The sequence below is a fragment of the Brachyhypopomus gauderio genome, unplaced genomic scaffold, assembly GCF_052324685.1.
Source record: "Brachyhypopomus gauderio isolate BG-103 unplaced genomic scaffold, BGAUD_0.2 sc186, whole genome shotgun sequence".
In the NCBI taxonomy this organism is placed as follows: domain Eukaryota; kingdom Metazoa; phylum Chordata; class Actinopteri; order Gymnotiformes; family Hypopomidae; genus Brachyhypopomus; species Brachyhypopomus gauderio.
This window is the reverse complement of record NW_027507007.1, coordinates 192253-218886: the sequence shown is the minus strand read 5'-3', so window position 1 is coordinate 218886 and position 26634 is coordinate 192253. Positions and strand designations below refer to the sequence as shown.

Genomic DNA, 26634 nt, shown 5'->3' with positions numbered 1-26634 from the left:
CTGTCAAACATGGTGGACGTAATGTGATGGTCTGGGGTTGCTTTGGTGCTGGTAAAGTGGGAGATTTGAACAAGGTAAAAGGGATTTTGAATAAGGAAGGCTATCACTCCATTTTGCAACACAATGCCATACCCTGTGGACAGCACTTGATTGGAGCCAATTTCATCCTGCAACAGGGCAATGACCCAAAGCACACCTCCAAATTATGCACAAACTATTTAGAGAAGAAGCAGGCAGCTGGTGTTTTATCTGTAATGGAGTGGCCAGCGCAGTCACCAGATCTCAACCCCATTGAGCTGTTGTGGGAGCAGCTTGACCGTATGGTATGAAAAAAGTGCCCATTAACCCAATCAAACTTGTGGGAGCGGCTTCTGGAAGCATGGGGTGAAATTTCTCCAGATTACCTCAGCAAATTAACAGCTAGAATGCCAAAGGTCTACAATGCTGTAATTGCTGCTAAGGGAGCATTCTTTGACGAAAGCAAAGTTTAAAGTAGAAAATTATTTCAAATAATAAAAAAAAAAACATTATTTCTTCCTTGTCAATGTCTGGACTATATTTCTATTCATTTTGCAACTGATTTGATAAATAAAAGTATGAGATTTCAGGGAAAACACAAAATTGTCTAGGTGACCCCAAACTTTTGAACGGTAGTGTATATTATGATTAGTGAGATCATTTTAAATGTACCTGGCCACCCCCCCCCCCCTCCCCCACAATACTACATTCCCTGGAAACAGAGGAAAGTCTATGTAGCGCTTGTCAGAGCAGTCAAGCATGGTGACTTCTTCTACAAACACTGATTCATGGTTCGGTACATCTCGAGTATAGGACAGAAGCTTCTTGTATTCAGAACATATTAACTATGACATAGATAAATGACGGACGTGGTATGTTCGAGGTTATGAAAACTGCCCAGTCGCGTACTGAAAGAACCAGTGGCGTGCACACATAGACATCAAGTGGTGCTAAAGCACCACCAACTCTGCCCTTTATCAACGAAAGTGCCCTTTTGAAACTTCGTTTTTTATTTTATTTTTATTTTTTTTATTATTATCATTTTACTGAGGTCGGTTTGAAATGATCTTTTGAAAACCTGAGCGATTAAAAACAATGCCCTGAAATGAGCCACCACCTCACACACACCCGACCTCTCTCTTCCTTTAACACCAGACGCGCTGCAACAGCAGTTCAGTTCAGCGAGTGGAAGGAAGCGTCTTAAGCACAGCACGCACGGTCACAGATAGACTTCTTCTCCCGTCCCCACCAGCCAGGTTACATACACATCAAGTAAAATCTACCGTTGGCCTCTAAGCCCAACGTGAAATCATTTTGTTGTGCAGTAAAATGTCTCATACAGCACCAAACTACTAAGCATTTTTGCCGTGTGTTATATTTGCAAAACGACACATTATATTTCCAGAATTATTTTCTGTATGAAAAATAAAATAATAAAATAAAGCCTTAATAGAGAATTTAAAAACGAACTGATAGTGAAAATGATTCCCAAAAGTTTTTACATAAACCGGATGTAAAAAAGGGACATCTTATTTTTAATAGTTGCATACTTTTTGTTGCAAAGCTAAAATATCAACGAAACTCCAGTAGGCCCTACTCCAAAATCGCGATTAAGGCTTTTAAATACTTTTTAAGGGCCTTCACTTTTCCAATATTGATTTATCAACTTATAGTACTTTTTAAGACCCGGCGGACACCCTGTACAACCACAAAATAAAAACTACAATGGTGATGACACTTACATCAATTTTAGACACTTTTACTTTCTGTGATTTAAAGATTTGATTTTAAAGATTTGACCAACTTTATTTGGTTTAGAAGTGGTTTGTATGTCAAATTATTTTACGTTAATTCTATTTTAGTTTATTATAAATCTTGGTTGCCTAATTGTCACACTGATATAACAAAGTTGGGGATTCACCTCACCTTGTCAGTGATGCTAGTGAAATGCCAAATAATCCCCTTGAAAATTATAACCCTTGCAAATATAAATATATCTAGCTTTGGGATTATTAATAAGGCTAAATCGAGGTTAATGGTTATTGTAACTCTGTTAGTCCTCGACGACGTATTGATGCTGATTCTAAATCAATATAAATATATAAAACACAAATATGGAATGGCGCTTTTAATTCATAGCGGTCCTTAAACTGTGGTGGTATAACGTTATATGCCATATCGTATGACATAGGTGACGGACGTAGTATGTTCGAGGTTATGAAAACTGCCCAGTCGCCTACTGAAAGAACGCACTGCTTTAAGATTTGAGCAGAACGTAATGCATTGAAATCTAGTGCCTACTGCACGGCATTTCGGACGGAGCCACGGATCCTCCAACGTTAGAGCCTTAACATGAGGTTAACCGAATTGAGCATTTGGAACAGGTGAAGTGCACAGGTTTCTCCATGTAATCTGTCTGCGCAGTCCAAATACGATAGATAACCCCCCTCCCATATACCATAAAATCTACAGTATTAATGCTGGAAGCATGTTTTGACTAACATATGTTTGAACTTTAATGACCTTTTATTTGAAACTTGGAGGGACTCTGAGATTTTGCCTCTGTGATTTGTTGAAGCTCTTTGGGTATGTCCCCTTTATCCGAAACAGGTATCGTGTCCCACTTCTCAATTGCACGTTTAACTGAGCATTGCAGAAATGACTGCGATGAGTGCAAGCGTCATTAACATTTCATGGTTATTTACTTGTATTTAATAAAATTGATTCAAAATGTAAAATAGCCAAACTGAACGAACGTCAAAGGTTAAGAAGTGCTATTTTCAAGGTCAGTCAACTAAAACCATTCAGGATGGAATGATAAAAGAGAGCACAGTTATTTACTGGCAAGGATAAAACAAACTGACTAGCAGACATTTGGAACCTCCACGTATTAGAAACAAAGCAGTAGTGATATTTCTCAGGTCTTTCCGAGGATATTCACAAAAATATTTAATAATTGTTGACAAAAAAGTAAATTGGCAAAATAAATGGACAGTCCTCATTGTGAATTCAAGAGAAAAAAATGCTGACAACGCAAAATTATAGGTGTACGTTGTACACTGACATGAAAATACCTAAGTAAGACATTCGATGGGTAGCACAGATTTTTATAACACCGGAGTGGATCTGATACATGTTCCAGGGCCAGAGTGGGTGTGATAAATGTCCCGGCCCAAACTACTGAGATTAACATGGGCCAGCCCAATGTGATTTGCACTTGAAGACTCGGCCAATTAGTAGTTTTAGTTATTATCTAACTGTCACTATGACAACACGGGCAATTAGTAGTTTTAGTTATTATCTAACTGCGTCCCTACGACAACACGGCATATGAAGTCACAATGCAGGAGACCTATAAAAGTCGCCACAGACAGTGTTTAATTTAACCACAGATGGTTCGATCGTCACGGAGGTTGAAGTAGCTACTACAGCGGTTCACCGATATCTTGTGCGAGTAAAGGAGTGACTATTGATCATGTTTAAACTAATGATGAGGGTAAGTTCATGTTCCTTTGAGCTTTTTCCATAATCTCACTTTAGTCCGAGTAAGTTCGAGAGAGCCGCTTCTCAGTCTATTTATTGAAAATTACATTCCTCGTCGAGACAGTTCTCTAAAGTTGCTTTGTAGCAACAGTGATTGTAGAATATTGCACAAAAATAGAACTAAATTGCTTTCGACCACAAATGGCGACTCAGATTAACATTAATTATCCGGTTACATCCCAGTTACTTCATTTTACGGCCTCTTATCACATTTAAGATGTGTAACCAATTAATATTGGTTATTAACCATCTGAGGTCATTATTAAGATAGATTAATATTCTCTCCTTGAGAGTCCAGCGGTGTTGAGAAAAAAAATCAAATTATAAAATGTTCGTATTCCCCCTATCCTGTCTGCGCGGATGTCCGCAGCCTGTATTGTTTTCACAGAAAAGGGTAGCATTCTACAACGTGTTTAATGCATAACGTAGCCTACTTTAAGATAAAGGGTTGTATAACACGCATGGTTTTATTTAGAAACACACATTAGAAAGCACTACATAGGCCTAGCTCATGAACATATTGCTAATTAATGATTGTGCCGTATTCAGCGCAGTTTCCGAAATTCAATGGTGGCGTGGAATGACGTTATTTGTTGGTCTTTAGGGTGTCGCACATCTTAACAAGGCTGCTACTGGCCCACTACAAAACTTTAAAAATCCTTATGCACAACGTTACTCAGAAATTAATCTATTCGTGAACCAAAATCAACACATTGGCTTTCAAAATATGATGTACGCCCCCCCACCCATCCCGTCTGAGCAGTCCAAATACGATAGACCAGTGATTCTCAACTGGTGGGTCGCGGACACGTTCTGGGTGGGTCGCGGACAGCTTGTAAAAAAATTAATATACTACTCTTCTAATTTGTACTCACCTTTTATCCTGGAAAAAAGAGGCACCCGTCAGACGTGCCAGGGCTTCAGATTGCGACTAAAATCGTCGCAATCACGACCATAAATATTAATTTGCGAGTAATATTTATGGTAACCCTAATATAATTATTTCATTCGCCACTGGCGACAGCCGATACAACAGCATTATTTTTTTATGGGTAAGGATTTTTTGTAATTGGAAAAATTTCCATCATTTTCTTTTGAGTTTGTATTTTAAAAGTTAAACGATAGACTCCAGCTCCCGCTCACATGTTCGTCTGTGCCCATCAACAAATGCAGGAATCCGATCACCAGCAGGACTCGCAAAACGGAGCTGAAACTTGAGCACTAAGCGTTGAAAATGGCCAAGCGAAAAATATCGCATTTTTTCCACACAGTCTACATCTCTGTCGGACACAAAGAGGACACTTCTTTATAACTGTACATAATTTTAAGTTAATTGGGATCAAAAGTCACTCGTATGCATACTAGGAAACAAGTTTGTTTCACGTTCGAGTATTCGGAATTTTCTTCAATAACTAAGACAGTATTGGCAAAAGTGCTATAATAAAATTCTTGTTTCTGGCAACCAAGACAAACATCTACAACTTTGTTTACGTCAGGAATAGACGTATTTTAAATGTGCAACTTTCATCACTGCAACGTCTAAGGCACCGTCTACAAATGACCTTAACATAGACGCAAGTGGCGGTCGTGAAGGCCCCAGAGCACTACACACTGTTTTTTGTAATAATTTCAATAGCTTATAAACGGTCCTTCATAAGACCACCAAACAAGTTGTATTGCATAAAGTGCATGGTGTACGGCAACCGACAACGTTTTTTTTAAAAGCGGGTCGCGACTTAATGACCATGAGGATAAAGTGGGTCCTGGGCTGAGACCAGTTGAGAACCCTTGCGATAGTCATCATGAAACTCATTTTTTCTTCATTTTCTCTACTACAGTCTAAGAAAGCTGGGCCAACAGAAGAGCTTCCTGAGGGCTGTGATGTGTCGGCCCCCAGCGTGAAAAACAAGCAGGCAAAGAAAGACCATAGCAGATGGTTTTCAGGTGAGATTTAGCGTGATTACATGTTACCAAAACGTGATGCATTATGAGGTTATTTATTCATAACTATAATTTTCCACAATTTATGTTTTTAGTGACATTTGCTTATGTGCATCATTAGTGTCTGCCTCATAGATGCTTAAAGTAAATGTTTCTTTCACCACAGCTATTTGCTGTACTAGAGTGGAGGAGGCAGTGATGGATGATCTCAACACTCCTCCATGTGTGAAAAGTGGTGGAGTCGTATCCACCTCTGGGATTAATCCAGCTGTTCTAACTGAAGAGTTGAGGAATACACTGCCAAGCAATGTGAGTACCAATCTCTGTATCTCTGTCTTCCTATCTGCCTGTGTGTGTTACCATAGCAACATGAGCCTTTGGCCATGTCTGGTCAGACCTTCACAACATTAGATGTTCTTTACATTAGCATTTTACTTAAAGAAATAATCAGCTTAAGGTTAAAAAAGGTAATAATTAAAAATCATTAAGCTTTTGGATACTGATGAACTTTTTACACTTTCCTTTAACCTAACTAGATGAAAATGGAGGATTTGATTGAAGTGCTGGAAAAAATCTCGGCATGGGTCAAAGTGGCAGTGAAGGAGGTGGTTGCTCAGGACCTCATCCCTATAGTGAGGAACCTGATGCTGGAAAGGATTGCGGCTCTGGACCGAGTAAAAGCACAAATGAGCTGCAGGGGTACTCGGTCAGTGCTGTCGGATACTGACCTTTCTGAGGAGGCACTCCAGTCGGGCATCGTGAGGAGATTTGTGAAGACTGCTTCAGAAACTTTTCTCCAAGAACGCCTTGGGTTGACATCCTGGACCAAGCCCGACACTGATCACTACGGTTCTAGAAGCGCATCTGTGACGGAGGCTGACTTAGAAGTGAGGCTGTCTCTACAGAGATGCTGCTCAGAGCTGTCAGCTCTGATTGCCCTCACTCTGTTCGGTGATGTCGCTGGCATCACCATCTCTCGGACAGAACAGGACCATACAGGCTCCGTTCTGCAGAGTGCAGCACAGACAGTGGACGTGGGGCTGGAGAAGAAATCTTGGTGGTTCAGGTTTCCAAGATTTCTGAAGCTGAGATTCAAGGTATCTGTTTTTAAAATGTATTTATTCCCAGTCACACCATTAGCTTTAGATTCTGCTCTTCTGAATGATTTTCAACCATACATTTATGCTACCGTCAATCATATTTTGAATGATTTTATATCAAATTGTCTGCTCTTTTTAAAGAAACGGACAACCTAAGTGCATGTTCACACGGAGGACCAGGTGGTGGACAGACATATTCCAGATGGTACGCATTTTAGTATTTCTTTGGTGAAGTTTAATTCATGACAGTATTATGTATAAAGAAGTGAGGGGTCCATGGTATAGTAGTCTTCCATGGTTTAGTTGTGTTCTATGGTTTAGTAGTCTTTCCTGCTGCACAACTAATAGGGCATGAACAACAATGACAACAGCATGGAAGACTACACACAGCATCCCTCTCACACCGTCTGTTTGCTTTGACTTTGCAGGTTTCCAGTCTACCAGTGCCGAAGCACCATCCACCTCTGACAAGACCATCTCTAAGCTCAGGAGAAAGTCGACGCATTCCAGATTGGCAACAGCTTTCTCAAAGATCTGCAGAAAATGAGGGGAAAACACCTACTTGGGTGATATTGCTGGAAGTAGAAAATGTTATTCAATTAAAATGGGGAAAAAAAAAGAAAACCAGACTACTTCATTGTGATACCTGCATGACAGAAGGCAACATGCATTGTGTCCTGGTCCACAAACTTCATTACTCCTCTTGTCCTGGAAGTCTGGGTGAAGATCAGGTTGCACAGCTGTCTGTGGTTTCTACTCCAGGAAGAAGCACTGGAGACCTACATGATGGAGAGTAAGAAAGAGACAGAAAAGCAAAATAAAGACTTTGATGGGGTCAGAGACCTGACCCATCACCTGGACTGTGTGTATGTGTATATGTAAGAGGAATAACTCACTAGAGGTCCTTCGTCCTCAGGGGGGGAGGGCCGTCTTCCAGGGCTTCCCTGGTGCTGGCCGGTAGAGCCCACGGTCATCTGCAGAAGGGGGGGAGGCAGGTCCTACTGAACCTGTAGGAGGAGGACAGGACAAGTTGTAATGCTGAATGTGATGTATAGCAAACAATAGCATACAGTTATGTTTGTGTATGTTGTACGTGTTTCAATGGCGACGTATGTAGTCCTGCTCCAACGTAGGTGGTAGAGTCTAACAAAGTTGGGGCCGGGGCTACTCATTTAAATTCCGAGCATAGGATCTTTCAAGGGAGAACTTCACAGGGGCAGCGAGTGTGGCCAGACATGCCGCTAAGCTTTTACTGCACAGTTTTACCAATGTTTTATCCGGTTTAAGGGACTATGTTCATGTGTGTGCTGCACAAATAAAAAAAACAATGGGTGAGGTCTATCGTTGGAGTCAAGCCTGATGACAAGGCATCTCCACAAAGACCAAACATAGTTCAATGTTTTCCTGAAAAGTTGGGAGATGTGTTAGGGTTACACAAACCTCAAAAGATGAAACATTAAACAGAGTGTTAGGGGCAAAGAGAAGAAGGGGCAGATGCACAACCCCCCACGTGGGTGATCAGTCCATGTGAGTCCCAACAGTCCAACATCTAGTCCTCATGTTATGGGGAAAACCGACTTCATCTGAAAAACACACAAATACATACAAACATTTGTTTTTATGTGGAAAAGTAAAAGGCATGATACATAGTGAGATTAGAACTTTGTATAAGAATCTATTAAAATGCTGTGTAGGTGATTAAAAGCGTGGAGGGGGTCCTCTTGATGTGTCAGGACTGGTGGAGAAAACAGCAGGGTCCGGTGTCTCCAGGGTCTGGGTGTGATTAGACTCATGTGACCTGAAAAGGCCATCTGAATCGATGGAGACACCCTTATACGTCACAGAAACTTCTGATTGCTGAAAAACACAAATAAGAGTAAAAATAAGTGAAGATGCCTTTAGGAATCATTTTCTAAATACCCCATAAGTAAGTCTAAATGTAATCAGGTATGAGCAGTGTTGGGAACGTTACTTTAAAAAAGTAATTAGTTACTCACTACTTGTTCAAAAAAGTAACTGAGTTAGTAACTGAATTACTCTATAATAAAAGTAACTCGTTACCAGGGAAAGTAACTATTTGCATTACAGTAAAAAAAAAAAAAGTTATATGCCAATAAATAAGGATTTTTTGAAAAAGCTGTTTTCACAGTCAGTTGAAATGAGTAGATCATAAAGGTGTTTAAATTTTGACATTTATTGCACATTAACATACCAGTACAGGATAAAATCCTTTATAATCCCAAATCTTTGAAAAAAAAGAAACAAAAGTAAACAGTTACACTATATAAAGTGCATTTACATCTATCAAATTAAATTAAATTCCCTCAACCTGAGACAACTGGTTTGTTCACAACAGAAGTAAACTTAACAATTAAACCTCTATTCTTAATTAAATAAATCAAATACCCAGTCTGGTAGACATTCAGGAACTTCAAGTATTTTCTTAAATAATGTTTATATCGCCAACTTGAATATGCAAATTTTTCTTCGGCTTGCTTCTGACTCGCCATTTCTGTCTCTTCTCCGTTTGTGTCGTGTCACTGGAGTGCTTCGGCACGCGTGTAAAAACACTGGCTCTGATTGGCTACCATAACGCTGCCTTAGCCAATCACTTACTGACTTGTTAAGTTAAACAGGTGTTACACCGAGAACTGTGACCTATCGAGATCTGTTACTCCTCACTAGCCTGGGCAGCGGTCCGCTCCCTTTACTGTTAGTATATCAATATATAGTAATGCACCGCTTTTAATGACCAGTAACGTCAACGGCGTTGTAACGACAGGAAAAGTAATTAATTATATTATCCCATTACTGACAAAATGACTCCGTTACCTAACGCCGTTAAAAATAATGCATTATTATTATTGTAATAATAATTATATTAATAATTATTGTTATTCGCAACACTGTATATGAATAACTGATGATTGATTGATTATTATTAGTTCCATGTAATTTTTTGTAATGAGTTTACTGGTCTGGCCCCCTTGAGGTCCGATTAAGTTGTATTCGGCCCCCAGACCAAAATGAGTTTTTTGCTACTTTGACGATGCAAAACCCATAAAATGCAGGTGGTGGAGGTGAAGCTTCAGCACAAGTCCATCTACAGTGGGCGGCAGAGTGAGCACTGGTGGGTGCTCAACAATGAATTCTACTGGATAGATGCAGAGGTGAGTCATGGGAACAGGTTCACAATTTCAGTAAGAATGGACATGCTACTGTCAACGTCCCTTCAACCTAATCTTTTCTTTGTATTTGTAGCTTACCCTCCACCACTTTGCCAGCGCTAGTGCCGTGGCCTGCATCAAGGTAACGAAGAGTATTGACTATAAGCATCTTTAACTTGTGACGGGTAGGGTGAGCGAAAATAAATGGAAGGGATCACGCCAATTCTCAGGGAAATAGGATGGTTTAATATGTAAAGTGCGCAAACCAAAACCCGTGAACTGATCCGAATTAAGGATATAATAACCAGCAGTCAACTGGTACAAAGACAAGACATATATAGACGAACAAACGACCCTCAGGTGAGACGGATCGCGGGCTCCGCCCACCTGAGGGACGAACACAACGCCACACCCACAGGACAAGCTGCTGCTGTAGACGGGGGCGACCAGTAGGGGGCCGCCGTACCGTGACATAACTAGCTTGTCCCATTCTGAATTACACTCATCAGCATGTCCTCTGTTAATTCAGGAGAGGGGAACCAGCATCACGGAGGCAAACATTTACCTGCGCGCCTGTTCAAAATCGACATTGGTGCAGAATATTTTTCTGGTCAGTGCTTCTTCCTTTCTGATTGCATTTAGACTTATTTGTGGTGAGGTTTTTAGAAAATGATATCTAAATGCATTTTTACTGTGTGTGTGTTGTAGCAAACACAGGTGTCCACTTGGTTTAAGGGTGTCTTCATCGGCTCGGATGACATTTTCAGGTCATCCGAGTCTAGTCACATCCAGACCCTGGAGACACCGAACCCAGCTGTTTTTTCCACCAGTCCATACCCACCAAGAGCACCCCCTCAACGTCCACCTCCAGGCTTTTAAACACCCACACACACATTAATTTATTCTTTTATAAATTCATGATTTGACTGTGTGGCATGCGTTTTATTTTTCCACGTAATTTAATATTTTTGTTTGCATGTGTGTTTTTCAGATGCTGAAGGTTTTCCCATAACCACATGAGGACTAGATGTTGTTCTTTTGGGACACAGAAGCAGAACATCACATGGACTGATAATTTTACATCTGCCCATTCTTCTCTTTCCCCTCACACTCTGTTTCATCTTTTGAGGTTTGTGTAACCCTAACACATCTTCCAGATTTCTCATGAAAACATAAAGCTGTGTGTAGTCTTTATTCTTCTTTTCTGTCTCTTTCGTACTGTCCATCATGTAGGTCTCCTGTGCTTCTTCCTGGATTAGAGACTACCGACAGCTGTGCAACCTGAATTTCACGCAGGCTCCCAGGACAAGAGGACTACTGCAGTTTGTGGACCAGGACAGAATAATAAGCCTTGACGAGATGTGCATCAAGATAATGAGAGACTTTATGGTCCACGCCAGAGAACAGAGACAAGACCAGAGGACTTAACAGCATCAAGAACTGATCGTCGGGATTATTAGAACAATCACCATCGTCAGTGTGCAAGGAACTGTGAGGAAAGCCAGAAAGAATCACCATCCGTGGACTATTCATCATCACCGTGGACAACCATCAGCATTACAGACTCAACCGTTATGGGATTTTTGGTTATCAGCAGCTGATTATCAGTGCTCCTATCACCCTCATCAGACCTCTACAACTAATTCAGAATGCTGCAGCACGACTGGTCTTCAATCTCCCCAAGTTCTCACATGTGACTCCTCTGCTACGCTCTCTTCACTGGCTTCCAGTAGCGGCACGCATCAGATATAAAACCTTGATGCTTGCTTACAAAGCCAAAAATGGTCTGGCCCCTCCCTACATGATTCCACAGGACGCTCATGAGTTCCTGATGATGTGTTTGCTTCAGCTGAAGGAGGAGGGATAGACACTCAGGGTTTCCTCCTTCTCTTACATCTGCCCTGTTGCAAATTTTGAGTGGTGAGCAGTCTGACATTATCCACAAACATGCAGTAGAAACTAAAGTGACTAATGACATCTTGCTACCCTGACAAGGCACTACATCAGTGACGTAGCTGAGGAGAAAGGAGAGAGCTGGTTAACATTCAATGATTCAAAGGTTTCAAAAATGAATGAGCCAGCAATCCTTAAGCGCAAGGCAAGAACAGCCTACCTGCTCTTCTACATGCAAAGGTAGGAGCTCACCTTCTCACTGAGGTACAGTAGGGGCAGTATCCCCCTAAACCCAACTCCATGCCAGGTCCAAGTGAGGATACACATGTAAGTACCTACATCCACACTTAACAAAACAGGCTACACATCTGCTCAGTTCAGTTCAGGACTACTCCTGTCTGTTTCTGTCGTCCAATCGTAGGAGATGATTCATTAAGAATTAAGAATCATGATTCATTAAGAATCATCTTTCTCCACACCCCCATCCATTGGCAATAGTTGGAACAGCATTTCAGATGCCCACAGATTCAAATCAGAATTGATTTTATACCTGAAATCAGCACATTTATTTCAGATGATATATCCTTAATTTTTATCCGTCATCACCAGTAGAGATTTACAGCTCCCTATTCTCTGTCCTCAACACTGCAAACACTGAAAGAATTGGTTCTTGTCCAAGCAGCAGGAGGGAGGGCTTAAACCCTCCTATTTACATGGGTGTCACTTCTACATGCCATCACCACATATGAGAACACTGCCAAGGTTCTTCACTCACACAGGAAGAGCTTCAGTCCATTTTGAGAAATAACCGACATGTATTCTTATTTGCATATTTCAGGAGTGATCCTGAAGCTCTCACATGATGATGATGATGTAGGAACAGATGCAACATATTCTTCACCATTCTTTAACATCACCAAAACAAAGACCTGTTAAGATTCCCCTGTTACTTCAGTTTTATAGAGGAGCATCCTCCTACATGCAACATGTCACACTTATTCAAAATCAAACAAAGAAACTACTAATACCCTCTTTGTCAGCAGACTACTTCTGGACACTGAGGGATGTTATTGAGACCAATAAAAGGCAACCATACAGTGTACTCTGTAATGGAGATTTCTGGATTGATCCATCTTTAATAAAATTTATTTTACTTTGATATCTTACCCGAATGCTTCTGACTATTCTTGCTCATCACTAAGGTTCAAAACATCAACGACACAGCAAAGGGGGGTGTCCGTGATGTTTAAGGGAGACTCCATCGGTTCACATCTCTCTAACACACATATGTCAAAGTCGAGGCCCACGGGCCAGATCGCCCGCGAATTGATTATCTATGGCCCCTTGGATGATATTTAATTACTATTAGAACCGGCCCGCAGGCCACAGCCGCCCGCTGGTGTTTTGTACGCACAAACACTACATTCCCCACAATGCAACGGTAGCCCACGAAGTCACTGCAGCGCGACGCGACGCGAGGGTCCGCGCGGCGAAAATGACGTAATCGCAGTGGCTCTGCCTGTGCGCGAGGGTCTCGCGTGCTGTCGATTCTCGAGGTCGTGCACGTCTCGAATTTTGTAACTTTGCGCGCGCCGCGCCTCAGCGCAATGAACAAAGTCATGTTTGCAGGGTTCATACACCTTGATAAGGTGGAATTAAAGCACTTGTACGTCACTTTAAAGGTCCATTTCAATATTTCCCAGCACGTTAAACTTAATTAAGTTAAATATTTATACATATACTCGAAATGGTTCGAAATAATTCGCTTTTTATCACATTATTTAATGGTTGTTTTTTTTTTTTTTTTCAAAACGCCCAATCTTAACGTCTTCATGATCTCTCATGTTTCATCCTGGAATTACAAGAGGCTCGTATTTGTTAACGTAATACAGGAGATTAACCAATTATGGTTAAAAGCAATACGTTGAGCTCAAATCACGTTTATGCCCCTAGCCTAGAGATAACATTTATATTTAAGTGGTTGTTCAACTTGTGTTTTTATTCCAGTGTGTAACTATAGGCACACACATTTTTAAGTTTAAAAGCCTGTTCCATTACAATGTACGTCTACCAGTTTATCAGTTCATCTGTCTCTCAGTGTGTTACAGGTTATTTCCTTGGTTATGTTCAAGTATAGACCCAGTGTTTAGAAATGTTTCTTTTAAAAGTCCAGCGCCCCAACAAACTGCCATTTTCTATTGCCATTGACTGCACAAGAACTAAATTGAGAACAGACATCAATAGAGATGGAACAATCAACAGAAATCTCCTACAGCCATTACTACAGTTACATACTTTAGATATGCCTATGTAAAAATCTAATGTCTGAACTGACATTAGGAAGTCACTCTTCATTCTGTAGGCATCATAAAAATGAGCATTTTCACTTGCAGAAATTATTTTCAATTACCATCATGTTCTGTGGCAAATTAATATGTCCGAACCTATATATTTTGTTCTGTGTACATTTTTCTCCTGAACATCAATGGATCTTCTGAATTAAACTGAATGTTTAATTGCAGATAATTGCTGTAATTATACATGAATCTGTATATAATTTAAGAAAGCAGGAAAATACCGTATAAATAATACTGTATTATTTCCGTAAAAAACGAGAAAAGCATGTAACTTGTAATTATTGTCATAATACTTAAAATAAAAGACATTTTGTTAAATTACAAATAATGTCTGTAATTTTACAAAGTTTTGCATACAATTGGAAAAAATGTTAAAATACATTAAATATTTACAGTTATTTTCCATAAAATTAAGATTTTTTTTTACAGTGTACTCAAGCTCAATAATTTTTAATTGTTTTAAACCTCGCAAAATCATGGACTTATTGTCCTGAGAGACAGACTGCATTAAATATCCTGCCAGCAGCAGAAACTAGAAAGGGCTCTTTAAATTGAGAGCGATGTGCAGCGAGTTAATGAAGCTACTGTACCCCTGCTGTGCGTAAATGCGCACATTGCTCCTCCAAACTTTCCATATGCTTTTTTTCATAACACAGTAGAGAAACTGCCAACCTCTGAGCAGTAGCCGCTCGTCCTTCTGTTGACTGCTTGCTAGCATGGTTTGCATGCTTCGTAGCAAAGTGACGGCTGATTTCGTAAACTGCAACCGTTTCTTGGCATATCAGACATACAGCCGTTGATCAAAGCTCAGTTAGAAAAATATTTTGTTGTCCACTCAACACACTTTTTAAGCACTCGGCACTCAGTTCCCACTTTCTTTTCTTTAGTCCACTCATTTTTACCTTTAAAAAGCCTAACGGGCCTTATGGTACGTGTAGGTTCCGTCCAAAGCATTTTTGTTTTTTAAATCAAGTATTTGGAGAGCGCGAGCTGACTGGATTTTATTGTTTTTTTTCCTTCACTTTGCCGTGTGTTATATTTGCAAAACGACACATTATATTTCCAGAATTATTTTCTGTATGAAAAATAAAATAATAAAATAAAGCCTTAATAGAGAATTTAAAAACGAACTGATAGTGAAAATGATTCCCAAAAGTTTTTACATAAACCGGATGTAAAAAAGGGACATCTTATTTTTAATAGTTGCATACTTTTTGTTGCAAAGCTAAAATATCAACGAAACTCCAGTAGGCCCTACTCCAAAATCGCGATTAAGGCTTTTAAATACTTTTTAAGGGCCTTCACTTTTCCAATATTGATTTATCAACTTATAGTACTTTTTAAGACCCGGCGGACACCCTGTACAACCACAAAATAAAAACTACAATGGTGATGACACTTACATCAATTTTAGACACTTTTACTTTCTGTGATTTAAAGATTTGATTTTAAAGATTTGACCAACTTTATTTGGTTTAGAAGTGGTTTGTATGTCAAATTATTTTACGTTAATTCTATTTTAGTTTATTATAAATCTTGGTTGCCTAATTGTCACACTGATATAACAAAGTTGGGGATTCACCTCACCTTGTCAGTGATGCTAGTGAAATGCCAAATAATCCCCTTGAAAATTATAACCCTTGCAAATATAAATATATCTAGCTTTGGGATTATTAATAAGGCTAAATCGAGGTTAATGGTTATTGTAACTCTGTTAGTCCTCGACGACGTATTGATGCTGATTCTAAATCAATATAAATATATAAAACACAAATATGGAATGGCGCTTTTAATTCATAGCGGTCCTTAAACTGTGGTGGTATAACGTTATATGCCATATCGTATGACATAGGTGACGGACGTAGTATGTTCGAGGTTATGAAAACTGCCCAGTCGCCTACTGAAAGAACGCACTGCTTTAAGATTTGAGCAGAACGTAATGCATTGAAATCTAGTGCCTACTGCACGGCATTTCGGACGGAGCCACGGATCCTCCAACGTTAGAGCCTTAACATGAGGTTAACCGAATTGAGCATTTGGAACAGGTGAAGTGCACAGGTTTCTCCATGTAATCTGTCTGCGCAGTCCAAATACGATAGATAACCCCCCTCCCATATACCATAAAATCTACAGTATTAATGCTGGAAGCATGTTTTGACTAACATATGTTTGAACTTTAATGACCTTTTATTTGAAACTTGGAGGGACTCTGAGATTTTGCCTCTGTGATTTGTTGAAGCTCTTTGGGTATGTCCCCTTTATCCGAAACAGGTATCGTGTCCCACTTCTCAATTGCACGTTTAACTGAGCATTGCAGAAATGACTGCGATGAGTGCAAGCGTCATTAACATTTCATGGTTATTTACTTGTATTTAATAAAATTGATTCAAAATGTAAAATAGCCAAACTGAACGAACGTCAAAGGTTAAGAAGTGCTATTTTCAAGGTCAGTCAACTAAAACCATTCAGGATGGAATGATAAAAGAGAGCACAGTTATTTACTGGCAAGGATAAAACAAACTGACTAGCAGACATTTGGAACCTCCACGTATTAGAAACAAAGCAGTAGTGATATTTCTCAGGTCTTTCCGAGGATATTCACAAAAATATTTAATAATTGTTGACAAAAAAGTAAATTGGCAAAATAAATGGACAGTCCTCATTGTGAATTCAAGAGAAAAAAATGCTGACAACGCAAAATTATAGGTGTACGTTGTACACTGACATGAAAATACCTAAGTAAGACATTCGATGGGTAGCACAGATTTTTATAACACCGGAGTGGATCTGATACATGTTCCAGGGCCAGAGTGGGTGTGATAAATGTCCCGGCCCAAACTACTGAGATTAACATGGGCCAGCCCAATGTGATTTGCACTTGAAGACTCGGCCAATTAGTAGTTTTAGTTATTATCTAACTGTCACTATGACAACACGGGCAATTAGTAGTTTTAGTTATTATCTAACTGCGTCCCTACGACAACACGGCATATGAAGTCACAATGCAGGAGACCTATAAAAGTCGCCACAGACAGTGTTTAATTTAACCACAGATGGTTCGATCGTCACGGAGGTTGAAGTAGCTACTACAGCGGTTCACCGATATCTTGTGCGAGTAAAGGAGTGACTATTGATCATGTTTAAACTAATGATGAGGGTAAGTTCATGTTCCTTTGAGCTTTTTCCATAATCTCACTTTAGTCCGAGTAAGTTCGAGAGAGCCGCTTCTCAGTCTATTTATTGAAAATTACATTCCTCGTCGAGACAGTTCTCTAAAGTTGCTTTGTAGCAACAGTGATTGTAGAATATTGCACAAAAATAGAACTAAATTGCTTTCGACCACAAATGGCGACTCAGATTAACATTAATTATCCGGTTACATCCCAGTTACTTCATTTTACGGCCTCTTATCACATTTAAGATGTGTAACCAATTAATATTGGTTATTAACCATCTGAGGTCATTATTAAGATAGATTAATATTCTCTCCTTGAGAGTCCAGCGGTGTTGAGAAAAAAAATCAAATTATAAAATGTTCGTATTCCCCCTATCCTGTCTGCGCGGATGTCCGCAGCCTGTATTGTTTTCACAGAAAAGGGTAGCATTCTACAACGTGTTTAATGCATAACGTAGCCTACTTTAAGATAAAGGGTTGTATAACACGCATGGTTTTATTTAGAAACACACATTAGAAAGCACTACATAGGCCTAGCTCATGAACATATTGCTAATTAATGATTGTGCCGTATTCAGCGCAGTTTCCGAAATTCAATGGTGGCGTGGAATGACGTTATTTGTTGGTCTTTAGGGTGTCGCACATCTTAACAAGGCTGCTACTGGCCCACTACAAAACTTTAAAAATCCTTATGCACAACGTTACTCAGAAATTAATCTATTCGTGAACCAAAATCAACACATTGGCTTTCAAAATATGATGTACGCCCCCCCACCCATCCCGTCTGAGCAGTCCAAATACGATAGACCAGTGATTCTCAACTGGTGGGTCGCGGACACGTTCTGGGTGGGTCGCGGACAGCTTGTAAAAAAATTAATATACTACTCTTCTAATTTGTACTCACCTTTTATCCTGGAAAAAAGAGGCACCCGTCAGACGTGCCAGGGCTTCAGATTGCGACTAAAATCGTCGCAATCACGACCATAAATATTAATTTGCGAGTAATATTTATGGTAACCCTAATATAATTATTTCATTCGCCACTGGCGACAGCCGATACAACAGCATTATTTTTTTATGGGTAAGGATTTTTTGTAATTGGAAAAATTTCCATCATTTTCTTTTGAGTTTGTATTTTAAAAGTTAAACGATAGACTCCAGCTCCCGCTCACATGTTCGTCTGTGCCCATCAACAAATGCAGGAATCCGATCACCAGCAGGACTCGCAAAACGGAGCTGAAACTTGAGCACTAAGCGTTGAAAATGGCCAAGCGAAAAATATCGCATTTTTTCCACACAGTCTACATCTCTGTCGGACACAAAGAGGACACTTCTTTATAACTGTACATAATTTTAAGTTAATTGGGATCAAAAGTCACTCGTATGCATACTAGGAAACAAGTTTGTTTCACGTTCGAGTATTCGGAATTTTCTTCAATAACTAAGACAGTATTGGCAAAAGTGCTATAATAAAATTCTTGTTTCTGGCAACCAAGACAAACATCTACAACTTTGTTTACGTCAGGAATAGACGTATTTTAAATGTGCAACTTTCATCACTGCAACGTCTAAGGCACCGTCTACAAATGACCTTAACATAGACGCAAGTGGCGGTCGTGAAGGCCCCAGAGCACTACACACTGTTTTTTGTAATAATTTCAATAGCTTATAAACGGTCCTTCATAAGACCACCAAACAAGTTGTATTGCATAAAGTGCATGGTGTACGGCAACCGACAACGTTTTTTTTAAAAGCGGGTCGCGACTTAATGACCATGAGGATAAAGTGGGTCCTGGGCTGAGACCAGTTGAGAACCCTTGCGATAGTCATCATGAAACTCATTTTTTCTTCATTTTCTCTACTACAGTCTAAGAAAGCTGGGCCAACAGAAGAGCTTCCTGAGGGCTGTGATGTGTCGGCCCCCAGCGTGAAAAACAAGCAGGCAAAGAAAGACCATAGCAGATGGTTTTCAGGTGAGATTTAGCGTGATTACATGTTACCAAAACGTGATGCATTATGAGGTTATTTATTCATAACTATAATTTTCCACAATTTATGTTTTTAGTGACATTTGCTTATGTGCATCATTAGTGTCTGCCTCATAGATGCTTAAAGTAAATGTTTCTTTCACCACAGCTATTTGCTGTACTAGAGTGGAGGAGGCAGTGATGGATGATCTCAACACTCCTCCATGTGTGAAAAGTGGTGGAGTCGTATCCACCTCTGGGATTAATCCAGCTGTTCTAACTGAAGAGTTGAGGAATACACTGCCAAGCAATGTGAGTACCAATCTCTGTATCTCTGTCTTCCTATCTGCCTGTGTGTGTTACCATAGCAACATGAGCCTTTGGCCATGTCTGGTCAGACCTTCACAACATTAGATGTTCTTTACATTAGCATTTTACTTAAAGAAATAATCAGCTTAAGGTTAAAAAAGGTAATAATTAAAAATCATTAAGCTTTTGGATACTGATGAACTTTTTACACTTTCCTTTAACCTAACTAGATGAAAATGGAGGATTTGATTGAAGTGCTGGAAAAAATCTCGGCATGGGTCAAAGTGGCAGTGAAGGAGGTGGTTGCTCAGGACCTCATCCCTATAGTGAGGAACCTGATGCTGGAAAGGATTGCGGCTCTGGACCGAGTAAAAGCACAAATGAGCTGCAGGGGTACTCGGTCAGTGCTGTCGGATACTGACCTTTCTGAGGAGGCACTCCAGTCGGGCATCGTGAGGAGATTTGTGAAGACTGCTTCAGAAACTTTTCTCCAAGAACGCCTTGGGTTGACATCCTGGACCAAGCCCGACACTGATCACTACGGTTCTAGAAGCGCATCTGTGACGGAGGCTGACTTAGAAGTGAGGCTGTCTCTACAGAGATGCTGCTCAGAGCTGTCAGCTCTGATTGCCCTCACTCTGTTCGGTGATGTCGCTGGCATCACCATCTCTCGGACAGAACAGGACCATACAGGCTCCGTTCTGCAGAGTGCAGCACAGACAGTGGACGTGGGGCTGGAGAAGAAATCTTGGTGGTTCAGGTTTCCAAGATTTCTGAAGCTGAGATTCAAGGTATCTGTTTTTAAAATGTATTTATTCCCAGTCACACCATTAGCTTTAGATTCTGCTCTTCTGAATGATTTTCAACCATACATTTATGCTACCGTCAATCATATTTTGAATGATTTTATATCAAATTGTCTGCTCTTTTTAAAGAAACGGACAACCTAAGTGCATGTTCACACGGAGGACCAGGTGGTGGACAGACATATTCCAGATGGTACGCATTTTAGTATTTCTTTGGTGAAGTTTAATTCATGACAGTATTATGTATAAAGAAGTGAGGGGTCCATGGTATAGTAGTCTTCCATGGTTTAGTTGTGTTCTATGGTTTAGTAGTCTTTCCTGCTGCACAACTAATAGGGCATGAACAACAATGACAACAGCATGGAAGACTACACACAGCATCCCTCTCACACCGTCTGTTTGCTTTGACTTTGCAGGTTTCCAGTCTACCAGTGCCGAAGCACCATCCACCTCTGACAAGACCATCTCTAAGCTCAGGAGAAAGTCGACGCATTCCAGATTGGCAACAGCTTTCTCAAAGATCTGCAGAAAATGAGGGGAAAACACCTACTTGGGTGATATTGCTGGAAGTAGAAAATGTTATTCAATTAAAATGGGGAAAAAAAAAGAAAACCAGACTGCTTCATTGTGATACCTGCATGACAGAAGGCAACATGCATTGTGTCCTGGTCCACAAACTTCATTACTCCTCTTGTCCTGGAAGTCTGGGTGAAGATCAGGTTGCACAGCTGTCTGTGGTTTCTACTCCAGGAAGAAGCACTGGAGACCTACATGATGGAGAGTAAGAAAGAGACAGAAAAGCAAAATAAAGACTTTGATGGGGTCAGAGACCTGACCCATCACCTGGACTGTGTGTATGTGTATATGTAAGAGGAATAACTCACTAGAGGTCCTTCGTCCTCAGGGGGGGAGGGCCGTCTTCCAGGGCTTCCCTGGTGCTGGCCGGTAGAGCCCACGGTCATCGGCAGAAGGGGGGGAGGCAGGTCCTACTGAACCTGTAGGAGGAGGACAGGACAAGTTGTAATGCTGAATGTGATGTATAGCAAACAATAGCATACAGTTATGTTTGTGTATGTTGTACGTGTTTCAATGGCGACGTATGTAGTCCTGCTCCAACGTAGGTGGTAGAGTCTAACAAAGTTGGGGCCGGGGCTACTCATTTAAATGCAGAGCATAGGATCTTTCAAGGGAGAACTTCACGGGGGCAGCGAGTGTGGCCAGACATGCCGCTAAGCTTTTACTGCACAGTTTTACCAATGTTTTATCCGGTTTAAGGGACTATGTTCATGTGTGTGCTGCACAAATTAAAAAAACAATGGGTGAGGTCTATCGTTGGAGTCAAGCCTGATGACAAGGCATCTCCACAAAGACCAAACATAGTTCAATGTTTTCCTGAAAAGTTGGGAGATGTGTTAGGGTTACACAAACCTCAAAAGATGAAACATTAAACAGAGTGTTAGGGGCAAAGAGAAGAAGGGGCAGATGCACAACGCCCCATGTGGGTGATCAGTCCATGTGAGTCCTAACAGTCCAACATCTAGTCCTCATGTTATGGGGAAAACCGACTTCATCTGAAAAACACACAAATACATACAAACATTTGTTTTTATGTGGAAAAGTAAAAGGCATGATACATAGTGAGATTAGAACTTTGTATAAGAATCTATTAAAATGCTGTGTAGGTGATTAAAAGCGTGGAGGGGGTCCTCTTGATGTGTCAGGACTGGTGGAGAAAACAGCAGGGTCCGGTGTCTCCAGGGTCTGGGTGTGATTAGACTCATGTGACCTGAAAAGGCCATCTGAATCGATGGAGACACCCTTATACGTCACAGAAACTTCTGATTGCTGAAAAACACAAATAAGAGTAAAAATAAGTGAAGATGCCTTTAGGAATCATTTTCTAAATACCCCATAAGTAAGTCTAAATGTAATCAGGTATGAGCAGTGTTGGGAACGTTACTTTAAAAAAGTAATTAGTTACTCACTACTTGTTCAAAAAAGTAACTGAGTTAGTAACTGAATTACTCTATAATAAAAGTAACTCGTTACCAGGGAAAGTAACTATTTGCATTACAGTAAAAAAAAAAAAAGTTATATGCCAATAAATAAGGATTTTTTGAAAAAGCTGTTTTCACAGTCAGTTGAAATGAGTAGATCATAAAGGTGTTTAAATTTTGACATTTATTGCACATTAACATACCAGTACAGGATAAAATCCTTTATAATCCCAAATCTTTGAAAAAAAAGAAACAAAAGTAAACAGTTACACTATATAAAGTGCATTTACATCTATCAAATTAAATTAAATTCCCTCAACCTGAGACAACTGGTTTGTTCACAACAGAAGTAAACTTAACAATTAAACCTCTATTCTTAATTAAATAAATCAAATACCCAGTCTGGTAGACATTCAGGAACTTCAAGTATTTTCTTAAATAATGTTTATATCGCCAACTTGAATATGCAAATTTTTCTTCGGCTTGCTTCTGACTCGCCATTTCTGTCTCTTCTCCGTTTGTGTCGTGTCACTGGAGTGCTTCGGCACGCGTGTAAAAACACTGGCTCTGATTGGCTACCATAACGCTGCCTTAGCCAATCACTTACTGACTTGTTAAGTTAAACAGGTGTTACACCGAGAACTGTGACCTATCGAGATCTGTTACTCCTCACTAGCCTGGGCAGCGGTCCGCTCCCTTTACTGTTAGTATATCAATATATAGTAATGCACCGCTTTTAATGACCAGTAACGTCAACGGCGTTGTAACGACAGGAAAAGTAATTAATTATATTATCCCATTACTGACAAAATGACTCCGTTACCTAACGCCGTTAAAAATAATGCATTATTATTATTGTAATAATAATTATATTAATAATTATTGTTATTCGCAACACTGTATATGAATAACTGATGATTGATTGATTATTATTAGTTCCATGTAATTTTTTGTAATGAGTTTACTGGTCTGGCCCCCTTGAGGTCCGATTAAGTTGTATTCGGCCCCCAGACCAAAATGAGTTTTTTGCTACTTTGACGATGCAAAACCCATAAAATGCAGGTGGTGGAGGTGAAGCTTCAGCACAAGTCCATCTACAGTGGGCGGCAGAGTGAGCACTGGTGGGTGCTCAACAATGAATTCTACTGGATAGATGCAGAGGTGAGTCATGGGAACAGGTTCACAATTTCAGTAAGAATGGACATGCTACTGTCAACGTCCCTTCAACCTAATCTTTTCTTTGTATTTGTAGCTTACCCTCCACCACTTTGCCAGCGCTAGTGCCGTGGCCTGCATCAAGGTAACGAAGAGTATTGACTATAAGCATCTTTAACTTGTGACGGGTAGGGTGAGCGAAAATAAATGGAAGGGATCACGCCAATTCTCAGGGAAATAGGATGGTTTAATATGTAAAGTGCGCAAACCAAAACCCGTGAACTGATCCGAATTAAGGATATAATAACCAGCAGTCAACTGGTACAAAGACAAGACATATATAGACGAACAAACGACCCTCAGGTGAGACGGATCGCGGGCTCCGCCCACCTGAGGGACGAACACAACGCCACACCCACAGGACAAGCTGCTGCTGTAGACGGGGGCGACCAGTAGGGGGCCGCCGTACCGTGACATAACTAGCTTGTCCCATTCTGAATTACACTCATCAGCATGTCCTCTGTTAATTCAGGAGAGGGGAACCAGCATCACGGAGGCAAACATTTACCTGCGCGCCTGTTCAAAATCGACATTGGTGCAGAATATTTTTCTGGTCAGTGCTTCTTCCTTTCTGATTGCATTTAGACTTATTTGTGGTGAGGTTTTTAGAAAATGATATCTAAATGCATTTTTACTGTGTGTGTGTTGTAGCAAACACAGGTGTCCACTTGGTTTAAGGGTGTCTTCATCGGCTCGGATGACATTTTCAGGTCATCCGAGTCTAGTCACATCCAGACCCTGGAGACACCGAACCCAGCTGTTTTTTCCACCAGTCCATACCCACCAAGAGCACCCCCTCAACGTCCACCTCCAGGCTTTTAAACACCCACACACACATTAATTTATTCTTTTATAAATTCATGATTTGACTGTGTGGCATGCGTTTTATTTTTCCACGTAATTTAATATTTTTGTTTGCATGTGTGTTTTTCAGATGCTGAAGGTTTTCCCATAACCACATGAGGACTAGATGTTGTTCTTTTGGGACACAGAAGCAGAACATCACATGGACTGATAATTTTACATCTGCCCATTCTTCTCTTTCCCCTCACACTCTGTTTCATCTTTTGAGGTTTGTGTAACCCTAACACATCTTCCAGATTTCTCATGAAAACATAAAGCTGTGTGTAGTCTTTATTCTTCTTTTCTGTCTCTTTCGTACTGTCCATCATGTAGGTCTCCTGTGCTTCTTCCTGGATTAGAGACTACCGACAGCTGTGCAACCTGAATTTCACGCAGGCTCCCAGGACAAGAGGACTACTGCAGTTTGTGGACCAGGACAGAATAATAAGCCTTGACGAGATGTGCATCAAGATAATGAGAGACTTTATGGTCCACGCCAGAGAACAGAGACAAGACCAGAGGACTTAACAGCATCAAGAACTGATCGTCGGGATTATTAGAACAATCACCATCGTCAGTGTGCAAGGAACTGTGAGGAAAGCCAGAAAGAATCACCATCCGTGGACTATTCATCATCACCGTGGACAACCATCAGCATTACAGACTCAACCGTTATGGGATTTTTGGTTATCAGCAGCTGATTATCAGTGCTCCTATCACCCTCATCAGACCTCTACAACTAATTCAGAATGCTGCAGCACGACTGGTCTTCAATCTCCCCAAGTTCTCACATGTGACTCCTCTGCTACGCTCTCTTCACTGGCTTCCAGTAGCGGCACGCATCAGATATAAAACCTTGATGCTTGCTTACAAAGCCAAAAATGGTCTGGCCCCTCCCTACATGATTCCACAGGACGCTCATGAGTTCCTGATGATGTGTTTGCTTCAGCTGAAGGAGGAGGGATAGACACTCAGGGTTTCCTCCTTCTCTTACATCTGCCCTGTTGCAAATTTTGAGTGGTGAGCAGTCTGACATTATCCACAAACATGCAGTAGAAACTAAAGTGACTAATGACATCTTGCTACCCTGACAAGGCACTACATCAGTGACGTAGCTGAGGAGAAAGGAGAGAGCTGGTTAACATTCAATGATTCAAAGGTTTCAAAAATGAATGAGCCAGCAATCCTTAAGCGCAAGGCAAGAACAGCCTACCTGCTCTTCTACATGCAAAGGTAGGAGCTCACCTTCTCACTGAGGTACAGTAGGGGCAGTATCCCCCTAAACCCAACTCCATGCCAGGTCCAAGTGAGGATACACATGTAAGTACCTACATCCACACTTAACAAAACAGGCTACACATCTGCTCAGTTCAGTTCAGGACTACTCCTGTCTGTTTCTGTCGTCCAATCGTAGGAGATGATTCATTAAGAATTAAGAATCATGATTCATTAAGAATCATCTTTCTCCACACCCCCATCCATTGGCAATAGTTGGAACAGCATTTCAGATGCCCACAGATTCAAATCAGAATTGATTTTATACCTGAAATCAGCACATTTATTTCAGATGATATATCCTTAATTTTTATCCGTCATCACCAGTAGAGATTTACAGCTCCCTATTCTCTGTCCTCAACACTGCAAACACTGAAAGAATTGGTTCTTGTCCAAGCAGCAGGAGGGAGGGCTTAAACCCTCCTATTTACATGGGTGTCACTTCTACATGCCATCACCACATATGAGAACACTGCCAAGGTTCTTCACTCACACAGGAAGAGCTTCAGTCCATTTTGAGAAATAACCGACATGTATTCTTATTTGCATATTTCAGGAGTGATCCTGAAGCTCTCACATGATGATGATGATGTAGGAACAGATGCAACATATTCTTCACCATTCTTTAACATCACCAAAACAAAGACCTGTTAAGATTCCCCTGTTACTTCAGTTTTATAGAGGAGCATCCTCCTACATGCAACATGTCACACTTATTCAAAATCAAACAAAGAAACTACTAATACCCTCTTTGTCAGCAGACTACTTCTGGACACTGAGGGATGTTATTGAGACCAATAAAAGGCAACCATACAGTGTACTCTGTAATGGAGATTTCTGGATTGATCCATCTTTAATAAAATTTATTTTACTTTGATATCTTACCCGAATGCTTCTGACTATTCTTGCTCATCACTAAGGTTCAAAACATCAACGACACAGCAAAGGGGGGTGTCCGTGATGTTTAAGGGAGACTCCATCGGTTCACATCTCTCTAACACACATATGTCAAAGTCGAGGCCCACGGG

General features: G+C 40.5%; 2 protein-coding genes and 2 long non-coding RNA genes across 4 annotated transcripts; 2 read left to right on the top strand and 2 right to left on the bottom strand.

Moving 5' to 3' along the window:
- Positions 1-3342: 3342 nt before the first annotated feature.
- LOC143502038 (uncharacterized) lies at positions 3343-7634 on the top strand. Its single transcript, XM_076995224.1, has 6 exons — positions 3343-3514; positions 5400-5505; positions 5669-5811; positions 6039-6599; positions 6744-6807; positions 7031-7634. Exons 1-5 carry the CDS (start codon positions 3494-3496, stop codon positions 6756-6758), a joined length of 846 nt encoding a protein of 281 aa, XP_076851339.1. The 5' UTR covers positions 3343-3493; the 3' UTR covers positions 6759-6807; positions 7031-7634.
- Positions 7012-8285, bottom strand: LOC143502039 (uncharacterized). Its single transcript, XR_013127059.1, has 4 exons — positions 8043-8285; positions 7499-7609; positions 7249-7381; positions 7012-7136 (listed from the first exon to the last, which is right to left on the bottom strand). It is a non-coding gene; the product is annotated as an uncharacterized LOC143502039 (long non-coding RNA).
- Positions 8286-17004: 8719 nt separating this feature from the next.
- LOC143502042 (uncharacterized) lies at positions 17005-21185 on the top strand. Its single transcript, XM_076995227.1, has 6 exons — positions 17005-17176; positions 19062-19167; positions 19331-19473; positions 19701-20261; positions 20406-20469; positions 20693-21185. The coding sequence occupies exons 1-5, from the start codon at positions 17156-17158 to the stop codon at positions 20418-20420; spliced, it is 846 nt and encodes a 281-aa protein (XP_076851342.1). The 5' UTR covers positions 17005-17155; the 3' UTR covers positions 20421-20469; positions 20693-21185.
- LOC143502043 (uncharacterized) lies at positions 20674-21811 on the bottom strand. The gene is made up of 4 exons (XR_013127061.1): positions 21705-21811; positions 21161-21271; positions 20911-21043; positions 20674-20798 (listed from the first exon to the last, which is right to left on the bottom strand). It is a non-coding gene; the product is annotated as an uncharacterized LOC143502043 (long non-coding RNA).
- Positions 21812-26634: the final 4823 nt, after the last annotated feature.

What these genes read in the sequence shown, in the direction of transcription:
- LOC143502042 (XM_076995227.1), top strand. Translation starts at nt 17,156, where the DNA reads ATGTTTAAACTAATGATGAGG. An exon ending in CCATAGCAGATGGTTTTCAG is followed by an intron (nt 19,168 to 19,330) that starts GTGAGATTTAGC and finishes CTTTCACCACAG; the next exon opens with CTATTTGCTGTACTAGAGTG. An exon ending in GGAATACACTGCCAAGCAAT is followed by an intron (nt 19,474 to 19,700) that starts GTGAGTACCAAT and finishes TAACCTAACTAG; the next exon opens with ATGAAAATGGAGGATTTGAT.
- LOC143502038 (XM_076995224.1), top strand. Translation starts at nt 3,494, where the DNA reads ATGTTTAAACTAATGATGAGG. An exon ending in CCATAGCAGATGGTTTTCAG is followed by an intron (nt 5,506 to 5,668) that starts GTGAGATTTAGC and finishes CTTTCACCACAG; the next exon opens with CTATTTGCTGTACTAGAGTG. An exon ending in GGAATACACTGCCAAGCAAT is followed by an intron (nt 5,812 to 6,038) that starts GTGAGTACCAAT and finishes TAACCTAACTAG; the next exon opens with ATGAAAATGGAGGATTTGAT.